The sequence below is a fragment of the Gigantopelta aegis genome, chromosome 4 (assembly GCF_016097555.1).
Source record: "Gigantopelta aegis isolate Gae_Host chromosome 4, Gae_host_genome, whole genome shotgun sequence".
Taxonomy (NCBI): Eukaryota; Metazoa; Mollusca; class Gastropoda; order Neomphalida; family Peltospiridae; genus Gigantopelta; species Gigantopelta aegis.
This window is the reverse complement of record NC_054702.1, coordinates 44,651,166-44,670,169: the sequence shown is the minus strand read 5'-3', so window position 1 is coordinate 44,670,169 and position 19,004 is coordinate 44,651,166. Positions and strand designations below refer to the sequence as shown.

Below are 19,004 nucleotides of genomic sequence, written 5' to 3'. Positions count from 1 at the left end.
CTACATTCTGAAAGAAAATATTTTGTCGTGTCCTTTTATTTATCAGTACACATGTACATTCTGTGTATCTTCCTTACCTTTGATTGGACATGGTGCAATAACGTTCTTGTTTTTAGCCTTTCTGTGTGGTGACTGTTTTACATCAGTGACAGTTACATACATGTGTGAGAGACCAGGCAGCATATTGTGATAACATGTACCGATACTGAGCAATTATAAACATACTCAGTACAGTGAGTGTGGGAAACAGGCGGTATTTCATAGATACTTAATAGGAAACTACCGGCCTCGGTGGCGTCGTGGCAGGCCATCGGTCTACAGGCTGGTAGGTACTGGGTTCGGATCCCAGTCGAGGCATGGAATTTTTAATCCAGATACCGACTCCAAACCCTGAGTGAGTGCTCCGCAAGGCTCAATGGATAGGTGTAAACCACTTGCACCGACCAGTGATCCATAACTGGTTCAGCAAAGGCCATGGTTTGTGCTATCCTGCCTGTGGGAAGCGCAAATAAAAGATCCCTTGCTGCCTGTCGTAAAAGAGTAGCCTATGTGGCGACAGCGGGTTTCCTCTAAAAAAAAATCTGTGTGGTCCTTAACATATGTCTGACGCCATATAACCGTAAATAAAATGTGTTGAGTGCGTCGTTAAATAAAACACTTCTTTCTTTTTTTTTTAATAGGAAACTCTAGCTGTTATATACATGTACAAGTATATATGTACGTCATGTAAGCACAGATTTACTCATTACACAGGGTCATCGCTACACATACATGTGTATGCTATATATATTTATTTTTTTTTCACGTAAAATTAATGTTCATTGTATAGGTACCAACTGAATATTTCTTTTTTTTTTAATCACCAAGGCCCCGTTCCACGAAGTGACCTTAGCCCTAAGATCAACTTAAGTGCATAGGGTAGCTATGCGGTTAAGAGAATCTTAGGGCTAAGATCGCTTCATGGAACGGGGCCCAGAATTAAATTTAAGCACATTTTAAAATTTGACTGTGAAACAAAAGAACTTCGTTTTACTCTTATGTAAATACAGTGAAACCTGTCTAAACTGGACTATGCTGGGGACGTGATATTTATCTGATTTACACAGGATCCGGTCTTTAGAAGGTAGAATAATAGAAGTTGGAAAATTTGGGACAATGAAACTTGGCTGGTTTTGACAGTTTTCCGTTTGTTCAAGGTCCGGTTTAAACGAGTTTCACTGTACATAGATTGGTCGGACTGAGTGAGGAATGTACATGTACTTCTGAATCTGTTAATTAAAAGTAATATTAATATTATACTAGAAAATTAATTAACAGTCATTGGCACTCAGTTGTACTGTAATCAGCCGCTATTGTTCTCTCAAGGATTTGGTACAATGTGTACATACATGTATAGTGGTATAATGAGTTATTAGGTACATATGAGTAGTATGACAGTGTTTTTGCTAAAAAGAAAGAAATGTTTTATTTAACGACACACTCAACACATTTTATTTACGGTTATATGGCGTCAGACATATGGTTATGGACCACACAGATTTTGAGAGGAAACCCGCTGTCGCCACTTCATGGGCTACTCTTTCCGATTAGCAGCAAGGGATCTTTTATTTGCGCTTCCCACAGGCAGGATAGCACAAACCATGGCCTTTGTTGAACCAGTTATGGATCACTGGTCGGTGCAAGTGGTTTACACCTACCCATTGAGCCTTGTGGAGCACTCAGGGTTTGGAGTCGATATCTGGATTAAAAATCCCATGCCTCGACTGGGATCTGAACCCAGTACCTACCAGCCTGTTGACTGATGGCCTAACCACGATGCCACCGAGGCCAGTCTGTTTCTGCTAGAAAGAAATTTTTGGGTATGGTGCTATGGAACTGAATGCAACGACAGTCAACAGGATATGGGGGCCTCCCCCAGAAAGAAAATGGATTAAGTTTAGGGTTAGGGTTAAGAAAATCATATACGGTAGTAATGATAAGAGTAATTAATTTTGTCAAAAGGTCAACTTAAAAAAAAAGAATATGGAAACAAATTTGGGTTTGGCGCCATACCAGTTTTGCCCTCTGGCAGAAATCCTGTATGATTACCTCCATTTTCTCAGTTAATGTTTACTATAAGGTATTAGGAACAAAATAACTACTTTAAAGTTTTTGATTGTTTAAAAATGATTATGTAAAAACTAAATGTATTACACTGTGCATTGTATTGTGGGTATTAGTACAGATGCTGTACACATATATACACACATTGTATTTGTGTTATGCAGCATGCAGGTGCCAAGTCTTTCTGTTCAAGAATGCGGATGTTTTTTCGGTGTGTGTTTATGCAGACATTTTCTTGTTGCAAGGTTAATAGAAAGAAGGTGTGAGGAGGTGGGCGTTGCTGTGCTGGTGAGGAAGTTGAAAACTGGGGATGTTCACATTACTCATCTCGCTGGCTGGCTGCACTTAATGAATGGTCTTCATGCTGTGGACAGATGTCTGTGTGTCGACATTTATGGTTCACAAACTGGCACGTCATGTACAAGTTGCTGCTTTGTAGTTTGTTAAACAGAAACAAAGGATAGTGGATGATTAAGAAGCTTACTGCCACAACACATTATCAAGCAGCAGGATAGCACCTATAGCAGGGTAAACATATACATGTAGCTATTTTCAAGCAGCAGGATAGCAGGGTAAACAGATATTCTCACGCAGCAGGATAGCACCTAGTAGGATAAGCACATAGATATTCTCATGTAGCAGGATAGCACCTAGCAGGGTAAACACAGATGTTCTCATGCAGTAGGATAGCACCTAGCAGGGTAAACATATTCTCACACAGCAGGATAGCACCTAGCAGGGTAAACACAGATATTCTCATGCAGTAGGATAGCACCTAACAGGGTAAACACAGATATTCTCACACAGCAGGATAGCACCTAGCAGGGTAAACACATAGATATTCTCATGTAGCAGGATAGCACCTAGCAGGGTAAACACAGATGTTCTCACATGGCAGGATAGCACCTAGCAGGGTAAACACATATATATTCTCATGCAGCAGGGTAAACATATTCTCACACATCAGGATAGCACCTAGCAGGGTAAACATAGATATTCTCGTGCAACAGGATAGCACCTAGCAGGGTAAACATAGATATTCTCATGCAGTAGGATAGCACCTAGCAGGGTAAACACATAGATATTCTCACGCAGCAGGATAGCACCTAGCAGGGTAAACACATAGATATTCTCACGCAGCAGGATAGCACCTAGCAGGGTAAACACATAGATATTCTGACAGCAGGATAGCACCTAGCAGGGTAAACACATAGATATTCTCACGCAGCAGGATAGCACCTAGCAGGGTAAACAGATATTCTCGTGCAACAGGATAGCACCTAGCAGGGTAAACAATAGATATTCTCGTGCAACAGGATAGCACCTAGCAGGGTAAACACATAGATATTCTCACGCAGCAGGATAGCACCTAGCATGGTAAACACATAGATATTCTCACGCACCTACAGGATATAGCAAGCAGCAGGACATCTAGCAGGGTAAACAGATAGATATTCTCGATGCACCTACAGGATATAGCAAACACATCTAGCAGGGTAAACAATAGATATTCTCAGGATGCACCTATCAGGATATAGCAAGCAGCAGGATCCTAGCAGGGTAAACACATAGATATTCTGGCACGCAGGGCAGGATTCTACGCAGCAGGATAGTAGGGTAAACACATAGATATTCTCACGCAGCAGGATAGCACCTAGTATGGTAAACACATAGATATTCTCACGCAGCAGGATAGCACCTATCAGGGTAAACACATAGATATTAGCAAGCAGCAGGATGGCATCTAGCAGGGTAAACAGATATTCTCACGCAGCAGGATAACATATAGCAGGGTACATAAAAAGAAATCACTATTGTCCTGTGACCTACACAGGAATGCTAAAAAACACTAGTCTGTTCGGCAGATGCAAGTTAAAATGTTAATGAAGTGAAGTTTTTATTTTGACAGTTTTATATTGTACTGTATGCAGACAGTCTAGTAGTAGTAGAAAATCTTGCAGTACATTTTGGTTGGTACTTTTCAAGTATACAAGTGAGATATATTAGTTTTTACCACATACAATAACAAAAAATGGGTGGAAATACATTTGTATTAAATTGTAATTGCTCCTGGGAAGGGATTTTGTTAAGTGACAGTGTTTGCTAAAGGTTTAAAAAAAAACATTATTTTAGTTTTGTTGGTCATTGGGTGTTGTTGTTTGGGTTTTTTTTTATTGTGGTGTTGTTTTGTTGTTGTTTTTTGTTGTTGTTTGTTGTTGTTTGAGGGGCAGAGGGTTTGAAGGTGAGAGGGATGTGACAGTGTTTTTTGTTTGTGTTTTCATTCTGCATAGTAATGTATACTTGTCACTGCTCTGTTTTTTCAGAATACAATGCATTCAAACAATCATTCCAAATTGTTGAAGTGATTCATAATGTTGAGTGTTTTATTTGGTGATCAATTAGGTCTGTCAGATATCTTGATATCTACTAGAAAGTAACCAGTACAGGTACATGTATGTGTACGATTATCTACATGTCATCATTTTCATATTCATTGTATTTCATTTCAACTTATTTTCGTGCTTATATCCAATTAAGGTTCAAGCACGCTGTCCTGGGCACACACACCTCAGCTATCTGGGCTGTCTGTCCAGGACAGTGGGTTAGTTGTTAGTGGTTAGTCTCAAGATAGAAGAGGGTGTAGTGGTCTTATACCTACCCATTGATTCGATAAAACTTTCTCTGGGTTGAAGCCGGTACTGGGCTGTGAACCCTGTACCTACCAGTCTTATGTCCGATGGCTTAACCACGACACCACTGAAGCCAGTGTGTGTGTTTAAGCATGTGTACATTTTTGAGAATGGGTGTATGATTAAGTGTTTACCTGTTGAACTAATTAAACTCTTAAGCAAAGTGAATCGTAAATCCCCCCAATATATACATACATGTGTATGTATCCTCGAGTAATCGTGAGCTGGCCTATTAACAGGAAATGGTTTCTGCGCACTGTAATGTATGATTGATTTGATGAAATAATGTTTTACCTTGTTAAAAAAATTTGTTGACATTAACCAACAAATTTCAGTTTATGTTGTGAAGAGACTAAATGCATGTCATAGTTTATTGTTGACATTCTTCAGCTACTCCCATAAACCGGGCTATTGTTTTTCAAGAGTAACGAATTTCAGTGACGTCACCAAAATTCTTATGCAGTGAATCTGCAAAGCAGATGAGACTTTTACAATACCAGCGGTCTAAAAGTGTTAAGCCACTGCACCACAACTGGTATATCAAAGGCCGTGGTATGTGCTTTCCTGTCTGTGGGAAAGTGCATATAAAAGATCCCTTGCTGCATTAGGAAAAATTATCAAAAAGTCAGAATTATCAAATGTTTAACATCCAATAGCCGATGATTAATTAATCAATGTGCTCTAGTGGTGTCGCTAAACAAAAAAAAAACTTCTTCTCAAACTGTTTAGGTGCAAAATGGTGGTCGTGTATACATTTCCTTATGTATAAAAAATATTTTGAATGTCTGCTTGCCTTTTCCTCATTTGCACACTTTGTATTTGGAAAGGTTTTCTAACTTCAACAGAAGTATTCCAATGCCACACGAATGCAGATTCGTTAAAAAACAAGTCATATGTAAATGAGGCCCTAATCTAGCTGGTGAAATGAAGGTTTTCTAACTTCAACAGAAGTATTCCAATGCCACACGAATGCAGATTCGTTAAAAAACAAGTCATATGTAAATGAGGCCCTAATCTAGCTGGTGAAATGAAGGTTTTCTTTGCCAACAGAAGTATTCCAATGCCACACGAATGGGCAGTCATATGTAATGTGAGGCCCTAATCAGCTGGTGAAATGAAGGTTTTCTAAAAACAGAAGCAATGCCACACGAATGCAGATTCGTTAAAAAACAAGTCATATGCAAATGGGCCCTAATCTTGGTGATTGATCTCTGGGCCCATTGGGCTATTTCTCGTTCCAGCCAGTGCAGCCAGTGACTGGTATATCAAAGGCTGTGGTATGTGCTATTCAGTCTGTGGGATGGTGTATATAAAAGATCCCTTGCTACTAATGAAAAAACAGTGGGTTTCCTCTCTAAGACTACATATCAAAATTACCAAATGTTTGACATCCAATAGCCGATGATTAATACATCAATGTGCTCTAGTGGTGTCATTAAACAAAACAAACTTCTTCTTTGCTGAAAGTCTGCTCAAGCCGCCAAGTATTAGCGGTAGTGAGATGATGAAGTCGCCATAATATTCTGGACCTAATCTGATTTCAAAAACAAAATCACACAAGAGACATCAAGACCCTGGCTTGTTTAGTGTCATAGCTCATTTAGCACCTTGTCATGTTTTTTCATTTTGGTGCTAGACTGTACATCGATGCATGGCGCGGTCTGCAATGACCAGTTAAGCATTGTGCCCGAATATACTAATAATCTTTTTCATTTTAACATCACAACTGTGTACATTATCAACTACGATTTTAATGAAACATACATTTGTCTTGTTTAAATTTTATTACAGGAAGTAGTAGTAGTTTTTATCAAAATATTACAATTAGAACCAATTAGAAATCTCCAAGGTGTATAATGTTCACTTCACCAGAACGTCACTTTCTCCTACTTTTTCAATTCTAGATTAGGGCCTGATGTAAATAGACTGGTGTATATGGTATATATATATGTATATATATATATATATATATATATATATATACACACACACACACATATACACACACATATATATACACACACATATATATATATATATATATATATATATATATATACATTTTTACATACATATATATATATATATATATATACATACACATACACATACATACACATACACATATATATATGAAGAGTTTAGGTGCAAAACGCGATATACATGTATCAATTTTTTTCATTTTCAGCAAAAATTATTTTTTTAATTGGCGTATATCGTGTTTTAAAAAAATCCCAATACCCAATACAATTTCATAAGGATCAGTCGCTTTTGCGGCAAATCAGCAGGCCTACGATTAGCCCTTACTGACATACAATAATGGCTTTAATTAAAAAAATAAAGAAAATGGTTTATATCGCGTTTTGCGCCTGAACTCTTCATATATATATATATATATATATATATATATATATATATATATATATATATATTGCTAAAGGGAGATAACTTGTGTTGTTTTGATGGTAAAAAGACACATTAAATTCTTATCACAGACTTAAGAATTTAATTATTTTGTCAAATAATACTGAAGGTACTGTCATGGTAACTTTGTTAGCATTAATAAGCATCATACCAAAATACCATATACAGGGAATACTTTGTTTTCAAGTTTTTTATTAGCAGCACAGTTCATCAATTGAAAATTGATTAGCAACGTTCATTTATCATTTAGGATTGTGTAGTGATCTCTGAAACTAATCACAATGTGATACATTACTGCAGAGCATAATATTTTACGAGAACCGTTGTTCTGTTCGCGTGTCGGTTATGCAACTTTAAAATCACATGAACCGCCAATTGATTATGTGGTTCTGAAATTAAAATTACCCTATCAGAAGTCAAATTGAAAATCATTTTATTTTCTTTAATACATTTGAATCACCAATGTAGCACAGAACCGTAGTTCAAGTGTTTTACAATTAGGTAGGTCTGACTCATTGGTTACTAGAACTACATTCACGTAACTGAACAATTGGTTACCTTAGAAGTAAAACTCATAAACAATTTCCCCAATATATATTTATCACTGACAGTAAAAGTAAAGTTTGTTTTATTTAACGACGCCGCTAGAGCACATTGATTTTTTATCTTATCATCGGCTATTGGACGTCAAACATATGGTCATTCTGACACTGTTTTTAGAGGAAACCCGCTGTCGCCACATAGGCTACTCTTTTTACGACAGGCAGCAAGGGATCTTTTATTTGCGCTTCCCACAGGCAGGATAGCACAAACCATGGCCTTTGTTGAACCAGTTATGGATCACTGGTCGGTGCAAGTGGTTTACACCTACCCATTGAGCCTTGCGGAGCACTCACTCAGGGTTTGGAGTCGGTATCTGGATTAAAAATCCCATGCCTCGACTGGGATCCGAACCCAGTACCTACCAGCCTGTAGACCGATGGCCTGCCACGACGCCACCGAGGCCGGTTTATCACTGACAGTGTTATGTTATTGTTTTGAGCACATTAGGTTATTAAACCTTCATGTCCACAAGCTTTTCCAGTATAGAAAGGAAGGAAATGTTTTATTTAACGACGCACTCAACACATTTTTTATTTACAGTTATATGGCGTCGGATTCCAGTATGGTGTCAGCCATATACACTGCAAAAATCTTGTTTGTGACATTTACTTCTTAAGTTCATATATGTACATGTACATGCATATATCTGAGTATATATCTGATTGCCCATTTTCAGCTCGACAACTCTTTGTAATTTTGGTAGAGTGGTCACACAAGTTTCATTTTTCAAACCCCTGACCAGTGCCGCATGACTGGTACATCAAAGACTGTCCTGTCTTGTATATAGGAAAGTTCATATAAAAGATCCCGTGCTACTTTATCATCAGCCTATGCGGCAACAGCAGCTTTCCTCTCTTGACCAAGGGTCAAACTGTTCAGACACAAATTAACCAAACATGCAGTTTAAAATGTGTTTATATAAAATAAATATTCTTTTCCAATGTAATCTTGGAGTTACTTCATTGGTGTTTGATATCTGTAATAAGATGTGTGTGGTTATGTTTTGATTTCAGAGACTGTCTGTGTGTAATAGACTGGAAGACATCACAGAAGCCCAAACCTCTCTTGTCCAACACGTTTGACAGTCCAATCCAGGTTGCAGCCTACCTCGGTGCCATTAACAGCAGTGCACAGCTAGAGGTGATTCTTTTCAAGTAGATTCTTCTTAATAGATATCGGATGGTTTTAGTCAGGCCATAACTTAGTTATTTTAACCGATTGTATATAGTTTGTTGTTTTGGGGTCATTTTGTTTCACGACACCACTAGAGTACATTGATTGGCTATTGGATGTCAAACAATTGGTAATTCTGACTCTTAGTCACGAGAGGAAATCCGCTACACTTTTCCTAATGCAGCAAGGGATCTTTCGTATGCACTTTCCCACAGACAGGAAAACACATACCGGTACATGTACCATAGCCTTTGACCAGGTGTGGTGCACTGGTTGGAATGAGAAAAAATTGATAAATAGAGGTGGTTTGATCCTGTGTTGCAAGCAAGCACCTAAAGCTGGCACGCAACCGACTGCACTAAATCCCTCCCCACACACACACACACCATTGTATAGAGTATAAGACTAAGAGAGAAACCCACATGGGCTGCTCCTACAAGCAAGGGATCTTTTAATAATATATGCATTTCCACAAACAGAAGTCTTTGGTACATGTATACTAGTCATGGGGTATCGGCTGTAAAACATTGGATCCTGGATCCATTGAGTGGCTTCAGCCCATTACACCTCAGAAGAAAGAAAGAAAGGAATGTTTTATTTAATGACGCACTCAACACATTTTATTTACGGTTATATGGTGTCAGATATATGGTTAAGGACCACATAGATTTTGAGAGGAAAACACGCTGTCGCCACTACATGGGCTACTCTTTCCAATTAGCAGCAAGGGATCTTTTATTTGCACTTCCCACAGGCAGGATAGCACAAACCATGGCCTTTGTTGAACCAGTTATGGATCACTGGTCGGTGCAAGTGGTTTACACCTACCCATTGAGCCTTGCGGAGCACTCACTCAGGGTTTGGAGTCCGTATCTGGATTACAAATCCCATGCCTCGACTGGGATCCGAACCCAGTACCTACCAGCCTGTAGACCGATGGTACCTCAGAAGATGGCCAGGGCTCACACTGGAACAAATCTTGCTTCAGCTACTTTTAAGATATATGTAGAGTATTTCTAATGAAATTATTAGAATGTAGTTACTTTAAGGAATATTGTATTAGCTGAGCCAAAGACAAAACGTTGAAGCCACTGAATAAAATTAGCAATTGGTTAATTTGGCAATGGGCACTCTGCCACTAGAGCTGGGTGGTATTGAAATTTAAGGTTCCATATCGATATCGGTATTTTTGGTGTGATTTACCTCTGTATTGACACAATAAGAATACCGAAACTGATATCGAGCAGTATTTTTGGTATATATATACTCTGCTTTAAATGCATGCCCGATTAAAGGCTCACTCACTAATTTCATCTAAATAAAATAAAATTCCATACACACGGCTCTCGTTTGATTTATACCCAACGCATTTTGCGTTCGTCAGATATATTGTTAGTGCTTTATTAAATGGTGGGAAACATTTTTCAGTACTGATATTGTGGTATTTTGGAATTTGCTCGGTACGGTAAATCAGTATTGACATAATACCGATACCTAATGGTATATACGGTATACCACCCAACTTTATCTTCCACTGAGCTGCATCCCGCACCTTGACTAAAGTGGAATGTGTGTGAGTGTTTCAAAGGACATCTTCAAAGGATGTTGACGACCAAGCAATCTCCATGTTTTTACTCGAAATGGCTCTGTAATTGTTTTAGCACCATGGACCAGAGGAACTTACACTTGATCAGGTCTCACTAGTTTGGTAATAGATGTGTCCCATTTAAGGAGTGTTTTGAGATCACTGGTACATATGTGTGGCTAAAGCTTGTTGTGTTTAGCTTCATTATCCAATATGTTGACAGAGACTTTCTTCAAATAGTGTCATAATTGCTGTACAAAACACTCAGAGTATCATACACACAAACGCCTCCCACTTCCTACACAGGCAACATAAAAGGAAGGTAATGTTTTATTTAACAATGCATTTTATTTACGGTTATATGGCGTCAGACCTATGGTTAAGGACCACAGAGATATAGAGAGGAAACCCGCTGTTGCCACTTCTTTTCGATAGCAGCAAGGGATCGTTATATACCATCCCACAGACAGGATAGTACATACCACTTTGTTACACCAGTTGTGGAGCACTGGCTGGAATGAGAAATAGCCCAATAAGCCGACCGCACATCAAACGAGTGCTTTACCACTGGGCTACATCCCGCCCCCAGGCAACACAAATGACAAAGCTTCTGCGCCAATTATTTGTAAATAAGAAAAGAATAGCCCAGTGGTAGGAAAACAGGAAAGTCTGCCAGTTTCATTCTTCTTCTTGTTTTTTTTAAAGATCTCTTAGGTGTATTAAATTTGACAAGAAAGCACTTGAAACATGTCACATGAATTGCTTTTGATGTTCAAACGTTGTTCTCCTCAACCTTTGTGACAGCTTCAGTTAATTGGATGTTGTGTGTGTTTGTGATAACTCAGGGAGAAATTGTGGGTGGGTGTAATTTTTGGCATGCTTCCATCAGAGAACTGTTCAAGCATGCCTGTCGTGGACACAACCTCTGACTTCGCCATAGAGTTCTGTCCATGACAGGTGGAGGAGAAATTGTTAATGATCTGTCCCTAAATAGTGTCCAGATACAGTTATATTTTTTTATAAAAAAAATGAATACATGTATCTGTAATATTTTGTTAATTAATTAAGTTTTTCACCCAGTCCACCAGGAAGGTAAATTGCATTGATACTTGATGACAATTTTATATTCTACCCACATGTACCCGGGGTAACAGTAGAGGGTGGGTTACTCGAGCACACGGTCACTCATATCAGTCCTCAGTGTCAGTAAAGTATGTTTAGTTTGTTTGTTTAAAGACACCACTAGAGCACATTGATTAATTAATCATCAGCTTTTGGGTGTCAAACATTTGGTAATTCTGACACGTAGTTTTCAGAGGAAACCCACTACATTTTTCCATTAGCAGCAAGGTGTCTTTTATATGTACTTTCCCACAGACAGGAAAGCACATACCATGGCCTTTTTCTAGTTGTGGTGTACCAAGCAGCTGAATGGATCCACTGAGGTGGTTTGATCCTCCCGATGCTAGCATCCTCAGGTGAGCACTCAACCCACTGAGCTAAATCCCGCCCCCTCAGTGTCAGTAGTGCAGATCGTGGGAGGCTCGCTATAAAAACTCAACCCACTGAGCTAAATCCTGCCCCCTCAGTGTCCGTAGTGCAGATCGTGGGAGGCTCGCTATAAAAACTCAACCCACTGAGCTAAATCCCGCCCCCTCAGTGTCAGTAGAGCAGATCGTGGGAGGCTCGCTATAAAAACTCAACCCACTGAGCTAAATCCCGCCCCCTCAGTGTCAGTAGTGCAGATCGTGGGAGGCTCGCTATAAAAACTCAACCCACTGAGCTAAATCCTGCCCCCTCAGTGTCAGTAGTGCAGATCGTGGGAGGCTCGCTATAAAAACTCAACCCACTGAGCTAAATCCCGCCCCCTCAGTGTCAGTAGAGCAGATCGTGGGAGGCTCGCTATAAAAACTCAACCCACTGAGCTAAATCCCGCCCCCTCAGTGTCAGTAGTGCAGATCGTGGGACGCTCGCTATAAAAACTCAAATCAGTTGGTCCAATTGAGACTGAAGACATCTTAAACTTGTCTGTTTTTTACAACTAGGTTTATAACAGGGGGTCTTAAAGATGCATTATATCAAGTTTATTTGTTTTAGGATACCAAATATTAATAAACACACTTGTATCCTAAGATTGAATGACATGGATTAAATAATAGTTCCTTGGCAGGTACTTGTATTGACCTTTTGGCTTGTGTGTATTGCAAAGTAGGTCAGATTGGGGGTGGTAGACATGTATGTGTATACATGTATAAATATGTACCTGTGATAGCACAAATGTTTCTTTTATCAGGCGTGTTTGTTAGAAAGATCAAAGTCCTTGGGTCAATGTCTCGGTTTATCACCACTGAAATACAGACCATTTCATTGCACTTTGTGATTGCATCATTTTTAGTCCAAAAAATTCAAATTCCCAAATAAAAGATACTCATTACTGGATTTTCTTAACCTCCCAGTTGTAACCCAATTGCCGGGTGTTTGCATATTTTCTGACAGCCAAGCCTGTCTTTGTCAACAAAATTTCGCAATTTTATGTCCATTGTTACATGGACCTGCCATATTCCATGTTGACTGTTTGTTCTTGGGACGACCAGTTTATGGCGGTGAATTAGTGTGTACACACAGCCGTGCGTCTGGGCAGAGTGTCCAGTTATACCTACTTTATGGCCCTGCTTTGTGTGTTCTCATGAAAGTGTGAACACTGTATCCCTTTACATGGCTACTTAAATACATTATGTGCCATGGAACGCTTACCCCAGGTCCCTGGAACTTCTTTCATGACGGACATGTTGTGTTTGCCTGTGGACATGTCCGTTTTTGAGCATTCAATGGAGTAAATTAGGACAGAACCACCAGTAAATGGCACTTGGCCCAGTTCTTTACGGTAATGGCCCAATTCTTCAAACGGTAAAACTCACCCGGTGATCACATCCACAACTTTTTACAGTCATCTGTGTCCATATGAGACTTACTGTTTGGACAATATACATATATAGTTTCTGTATTGTGTGGCTTTTTCTGTCGACACCAATATTTGTTTGTTATATAAATATATACGTGTGCTGTATCTTTGTTTTACAATCATTCAGTCTTTGCTAAAACCAGAACTTCACAATTGGCAATATGTAGACCATAGCAGGGCTCGAACTTAAGAATTTGTCTCCCACGGCTATTTTAAAAAGAATTGCCATAGGTGAAACGGTCCACCGATATCAATTTTGAGCCTGCCTATGACTTTTTGTTTTTAAAATGACTTTTGCAGCAAATAAACCTGACTGAAATGTGTTTTGCTGTATTTAGACCTATTTTAACTGTGCAAATGTTACATATTGGCAGATAATGTACAACAGGCGTATACATTTTGCCATTGTTGAGGAGCTTTACCAACGGCACAATAGTGCCATCAGTGATGCTCTTTACATACACAGTTTACATCTCTACTATGGCAATTGCCGTCGGTGCCGTCATTAAGTTCTAGCCCTGCCATAGTGTGAGTAATCTCGCTGGCGATGTAGAGGTTAACTCATCAATCTTTACGGTTGGTAGGTATTGGGTTTGCGTCCTACTGGAGTGGATTTAATGGCTCACTGGGGAAGTGAAAGACCACAATACGTACTTTCCTTCTCTCTAATAACTGTCCTGGACAGAAAGGCCAGATGGCTGAGCTCTCTGCTTGAACATTAATTAGATATAAACACAAAAATTAAAACAAAAAAAAAAAAAAGAAAGAAAAAATTATGTTATTTGCAGTTTGTCATTGCTAACAGAAAAAAGTTCCTTATACATGTATGTGAGGCATTTGATTTCTTTGGGAGTGGGACATAGCCTGGTGGTAAATCACTTGCATGAGGCGCAGACTCTCTAGGATCGATCCCTGTTGGTGGACCTTTTGGGCTTGATCCAGCCAGTGCACCGCGGCTGGTATATCAAAGGCTGTGATATGTGCTGTTCTGTCTGTGGGGTGGTGCATATAAGACTATATCTCAGAATTATCAAATGTTTGACATCCAATAGTCGATGCTTAATAAATAATGTGCTCTAGTGGTGTCGTTAACTTTTGTTTTTAATTTCTTTACTCAGACTCAACACATATAGGTCAGAACCTAGTTGCTTATGATTTAAGTCAGTACTTAAATAAATATTCCATAATTGTCTTTCCTTTATTCCCGATTAAGTCTGGCATGATACTTGCACTTGTAGGTGAGGCAAAGTGTGTGTCCTTTTGTGTTAGCCCGTAAATCTGTCACTCGACACTGAGATCTAGATGTCTCTGCATTTGTGTATGTTGAGTTAATTATGGCTATGTCCCCATAAACAGGGCTAATATAACTCGAGCATTTTGGTTCTTCCCATGATTTATTGTGATCACATCCTCATGACTTACAAGCCAAATGGGACGCAGTCATTGGAACATGTCGGGCTCATGGTTGATTTACCGATGAAATAACACTTTGGAAATGATTGAAGAACACTGCAAACACTAGCAATATTAATAGAGCAACAAATCATCTCGCTTCATACATGCCATGGCAAGTAACGGCAATCTTACAGCCGTAAATAGTTGAAATTAACTATATTGATGGTGATACGTTAACAGGAAGGAGACATGTTGTTTGACCAATGTTGGTTTTGGGAGTATAAAAGTTATAGCTAGTGAGTGTGATATTTAGGATTGGCAGTAATTGGGGAAGTGTAATAGGGCACAGGATTGATACAAATAGGTCTCTTGTAATAAATACCCAGAGCAAATCTGAAATTTGCAGTACGAAACCAATATGTCCTTGGTTGGCTGAAAAGGTTTTTTGCTAGTGGTTTTGTTTTTTGGTTGTTTTGGGTTTTTTTAATTATATTCAGAGATTTGCTACATACATGTATGTACAGGTATATAATCGTTTCTCAAATGGTCTGATTAGTTAATTAACAGTGAGCACACATTGTTTATTTTTGCCAGCTAATGTCTTAAAAAGATTAGGTTTCTTATATTTAAGTTGGTCTGTCATTAAAGTTGTATAATTAATGTTGCCGATTTTGCTGTGGGGTGTGGTGGGGATGGTAACCTTATTTGTGACATCATAGTGCAAAAGACTTGTTAACCAGTTATTCTGTGTTTTTATAATCTACATGTTTCAACATAACCGAGTTAATAAGCATACGAAGGACACGTAATAAGTGTAATCACGTGTAATAACAAGTGTAATCACGTGACCAACCAATGACCTAATTTGGGGAAGCAACGTCGTAATATGATGTGGCTTCTCCAGTCTAAGCTCTGTGCATGTGAAATATTTTAATTACATTTTATATTTTATTAATAAAATAACATTCATTGTAACTTTAAGATGTAATAATCTATATAGGGTAGATGACATTGCTCATTAAAATGGCGTCATTTCTGAAAATGATGTTAGTGTGTCGTCTCCTTTTTGTTTTGCCTAAAACATTTTAAAACAGTCTTGTTATTCTTTTTAAAAATAATAAAGATATAAGTAATTAAAAAATTATTACCGGTACACTCCCATGTGATTTTACGAAACTCATGTCAGGATTCATATATTACCCTTGCTCACACTTTGGGAAATGCAAGAATTCTGGCACTTGTTTTGTAAAATTAGTGTGACACACAAGTTTATGTAATAATAAGCAGTCTAAAGCTTATTAAATTTTATATATGTGTTTTGTTTCTTCCAGTTTGGCCCAGTAACAAATGCTGCCATTGTGATAGCCTACCCATGGGGTGAACCTGCCCATGTCCACTTGATGGAACAGAAAGTTTGTGAGCAGTACTGGTCAAAGTGGTTGCAGAGACTTCACCTGTACTGGAAGATGATGTCCAAGGAGAGGCAGATTGTATGAAGTTGGCCTAAACATGTGTTAAGCACTGGAAAATAGATTTACGGACAGGCAATTGAAGTCATTCTACCTTTTTCAGCACTGGAACGTGGGTGTCTATAGATACGCAATTGCATGAAGTTGAAGCTATTTAACTATGGAAGATGGTGGTCAGAGATAAAAACACTAAATTTACCCAGAATTTGAGATTTTGGTGCCAACTGGAACTGTTTCTGTCCTTGATAGACGAAAACAAATCACATCAGTTCCTTACTTTTCATATTTTGTGTTCAATGTCATTGCCACGTTTAAAAATGTAGACATGACGTAGCTGAGGATTTCCATGGAGAGGAAGTTGCAAAGTCTTTATGCTTTACAATTCAGTTTTATCTGGTCAGCCACAAAACATAACTTGTGTGTCTGAGTTCTAACTGAGAAGTAATGAAAACTAGCTGAAACAGGAAAATGCAGGAAATCTTCCTTTTACCTTGAAGAGAGATGGGCATGTATTCATTCTATCTTTCTTTCTTTCTGTATCAGATGGGATAACTGTTAAGACATATACAGTGGGTGTTGTTAACTATTATAGTCTGTTTGTGTCAAAAGGGAACCAATAAACTGACGTATTACTATATACCAAATACTGCCAACACTCTGTGAAAACCCCTCAAAACTGGACCCTCTGTAAACTGAAATTCCTTAAAAATTGGAAATTTTTCACAGTCTCGTTTAAATATTGGTATAGATCATAACCTCTGTAAACTGGATACCTCTTAAAACCAGCCTTTTTGCCTGGTCTCATGGGTATCAGGTTTAGAGGGATTTCACTGTAATAAGTTTCAAAACCCTTAACAACTTTCATAACATTTTTTATTAAATAAAATATCTGTAATAAAAAACGTTTTTTTTTAACAAATTAACATCATCATGTATAGATTAAGTATCAGTTCTAATACAAAGGTGAAGACAAAATGCTGGAACAGCCAAGGTATGCACTTTCACCTGAATTGCTTAGTACTAGTAATTGCTAAAGCTTTACCTTGGCTGTCCCATCAGTTGCTGTCAGCCCTGTATCATAAAAGGAGATTTAACGAATGTATCTTGATGGTAATTTATAAAGAAACCTTTTTATTTACGTTGGTATGGGTTTCAAACTTAATAATGTGTTTTTATAGGAATTTTAGCATATTTCTTTATAGAGTTAGATGCCAGTTCATAGGTTCCATTTTACCGCAGCTGGACTATACAATCAATACTGGTGATCACTTCTATAACATCAGTCTCTCCAGGCTTTGTACATTAATGCTTATGAAGTGACAATGTGTGGAATTAATACTACTTCGAGATGAGTAGTATGTTTACAGCCTTTTAAATGTTACCACAATCTTCTGTGTCCACACTCTCTACAGGGAAGAATTGCAAGGCCTTCATTCCAATCACTGGATTTGAAATAACTGTGCGGAAAATACCACTTTTGGCTCAAGGATGCTAGATCTCTGAACGTAACCATCAGTATCATGCATGAAGACTGCTGATTTTATTGTCCAGCAATGAATATGGTTTTATTAATAAATATACAAAGAGAAGTAAAGATGCACAATGCATATATATATTTGGTGTTTGTATATTCTACATTTTAAAGAAACTGTCAGAGTTCGAGTTTCACCACGGCACCGATGGCAATAGCCGTAGGTGCCCTCCTTACTTGCCGTAGGTGCCCTCCTTACTTGCCATTGTGCCCCTAAAATCTTAGGTGTCAACGGCAAGAAAAACGCTGCATTGCCTTACCTGGTTTGTCATCAGGGCCCTTCGGAATATTTTTTTTTTTTTTTAACTCCACATTTTATTATTATGAAATGACACCAAATGTAACATGAAAAATCACATCAAGGGAAGTCGGGCTGCTTGTTGACACACGAAGTGACAGATTAGTTATACCAGGATGTAAAACAAAATGTGCTAAAATGGCCATAAAAATAACGTTATTTACAGCAGTTTAAGTTGACAACATTTATAAATATATTCTTTGTGACTTACACATTAGTGATTTCAAATGTCATATTGACCAATATATCTTTTCGACTTGGCAAGGTGATTGGAACGTTGCGGTCACAAACACGCTTCACTCTGTCAAGCCAGTGGCAGTCCTCCTACAGGCCCAATAAATACCAAAATTATCATATTCATTCAACTTAGGTGTTAGTGTACACTGAACACTTCCATGTTGATTTTTGAATTTTCATAAATTTGTATATACTTTTAATAATGTAGCATATCTGCTACATTGGGCATTTATATGCAGTATGTTATTAACCTTGTAAAATGCATTATTATGGCATATATCTGTATCAAAAATAAACTAATCCAAGACCATAAGGTGAAATAATTTTTGTCTCAGAAACTTGATAGAAAATAAGTTGCTTTCGTGCCCCTCTTTTGAAGAAAACGTTTGCCTTCGTGCCCCTCCAACTTGCCTTAATGCCCTGATTTTTGTTATTAAACTGAAGGCAACACTTGCTGTGCTCCCCCCCCCCCCCCCCCCCCCCCCCCCCCCCAAAAAAAAAAAATTTAAATTTTTTTTTTGGAATTCGACCCCT

General features: G+C 38.3%; 1 protein-coding gene across 3 annotated transcripts in view; it reads left to right on the top strand.

Moving 5' to 3' along the window:
* The window catches only part of LOC121370598, a 29,829-nt gene extending 11,818 nt beyond the window's left edge, over window positions 1-18,011 (top strand). Inside the window, exons 4-5 of one of the 3 annotated variants that reach the window (XR_005957704.1) lie at window positions 8,834-8,960; window positions 16,267-16,401. Coding sequence is in view for 1 of the 3 variants with exons in the window: in XM_041495927.1 (XP_041351861.1) it covers window positions 8,834-8,960; window positions 16,267-16,431 (292 nt within the window). In the remaining 2 variants the exon portion in view is untranslated. Of the gene's footprint in view, window positions 1-2,348; window positions 2,632-8,833; window positions 8,961-16,266 lie in introns of those variants that run through there. The other 2 variants (XR_005957703.1, XM_041495927.1) reach the window with 2 other exon arrangements.
* Window positions 18,012-19,004: the final 993 nt, after the last annotated feature.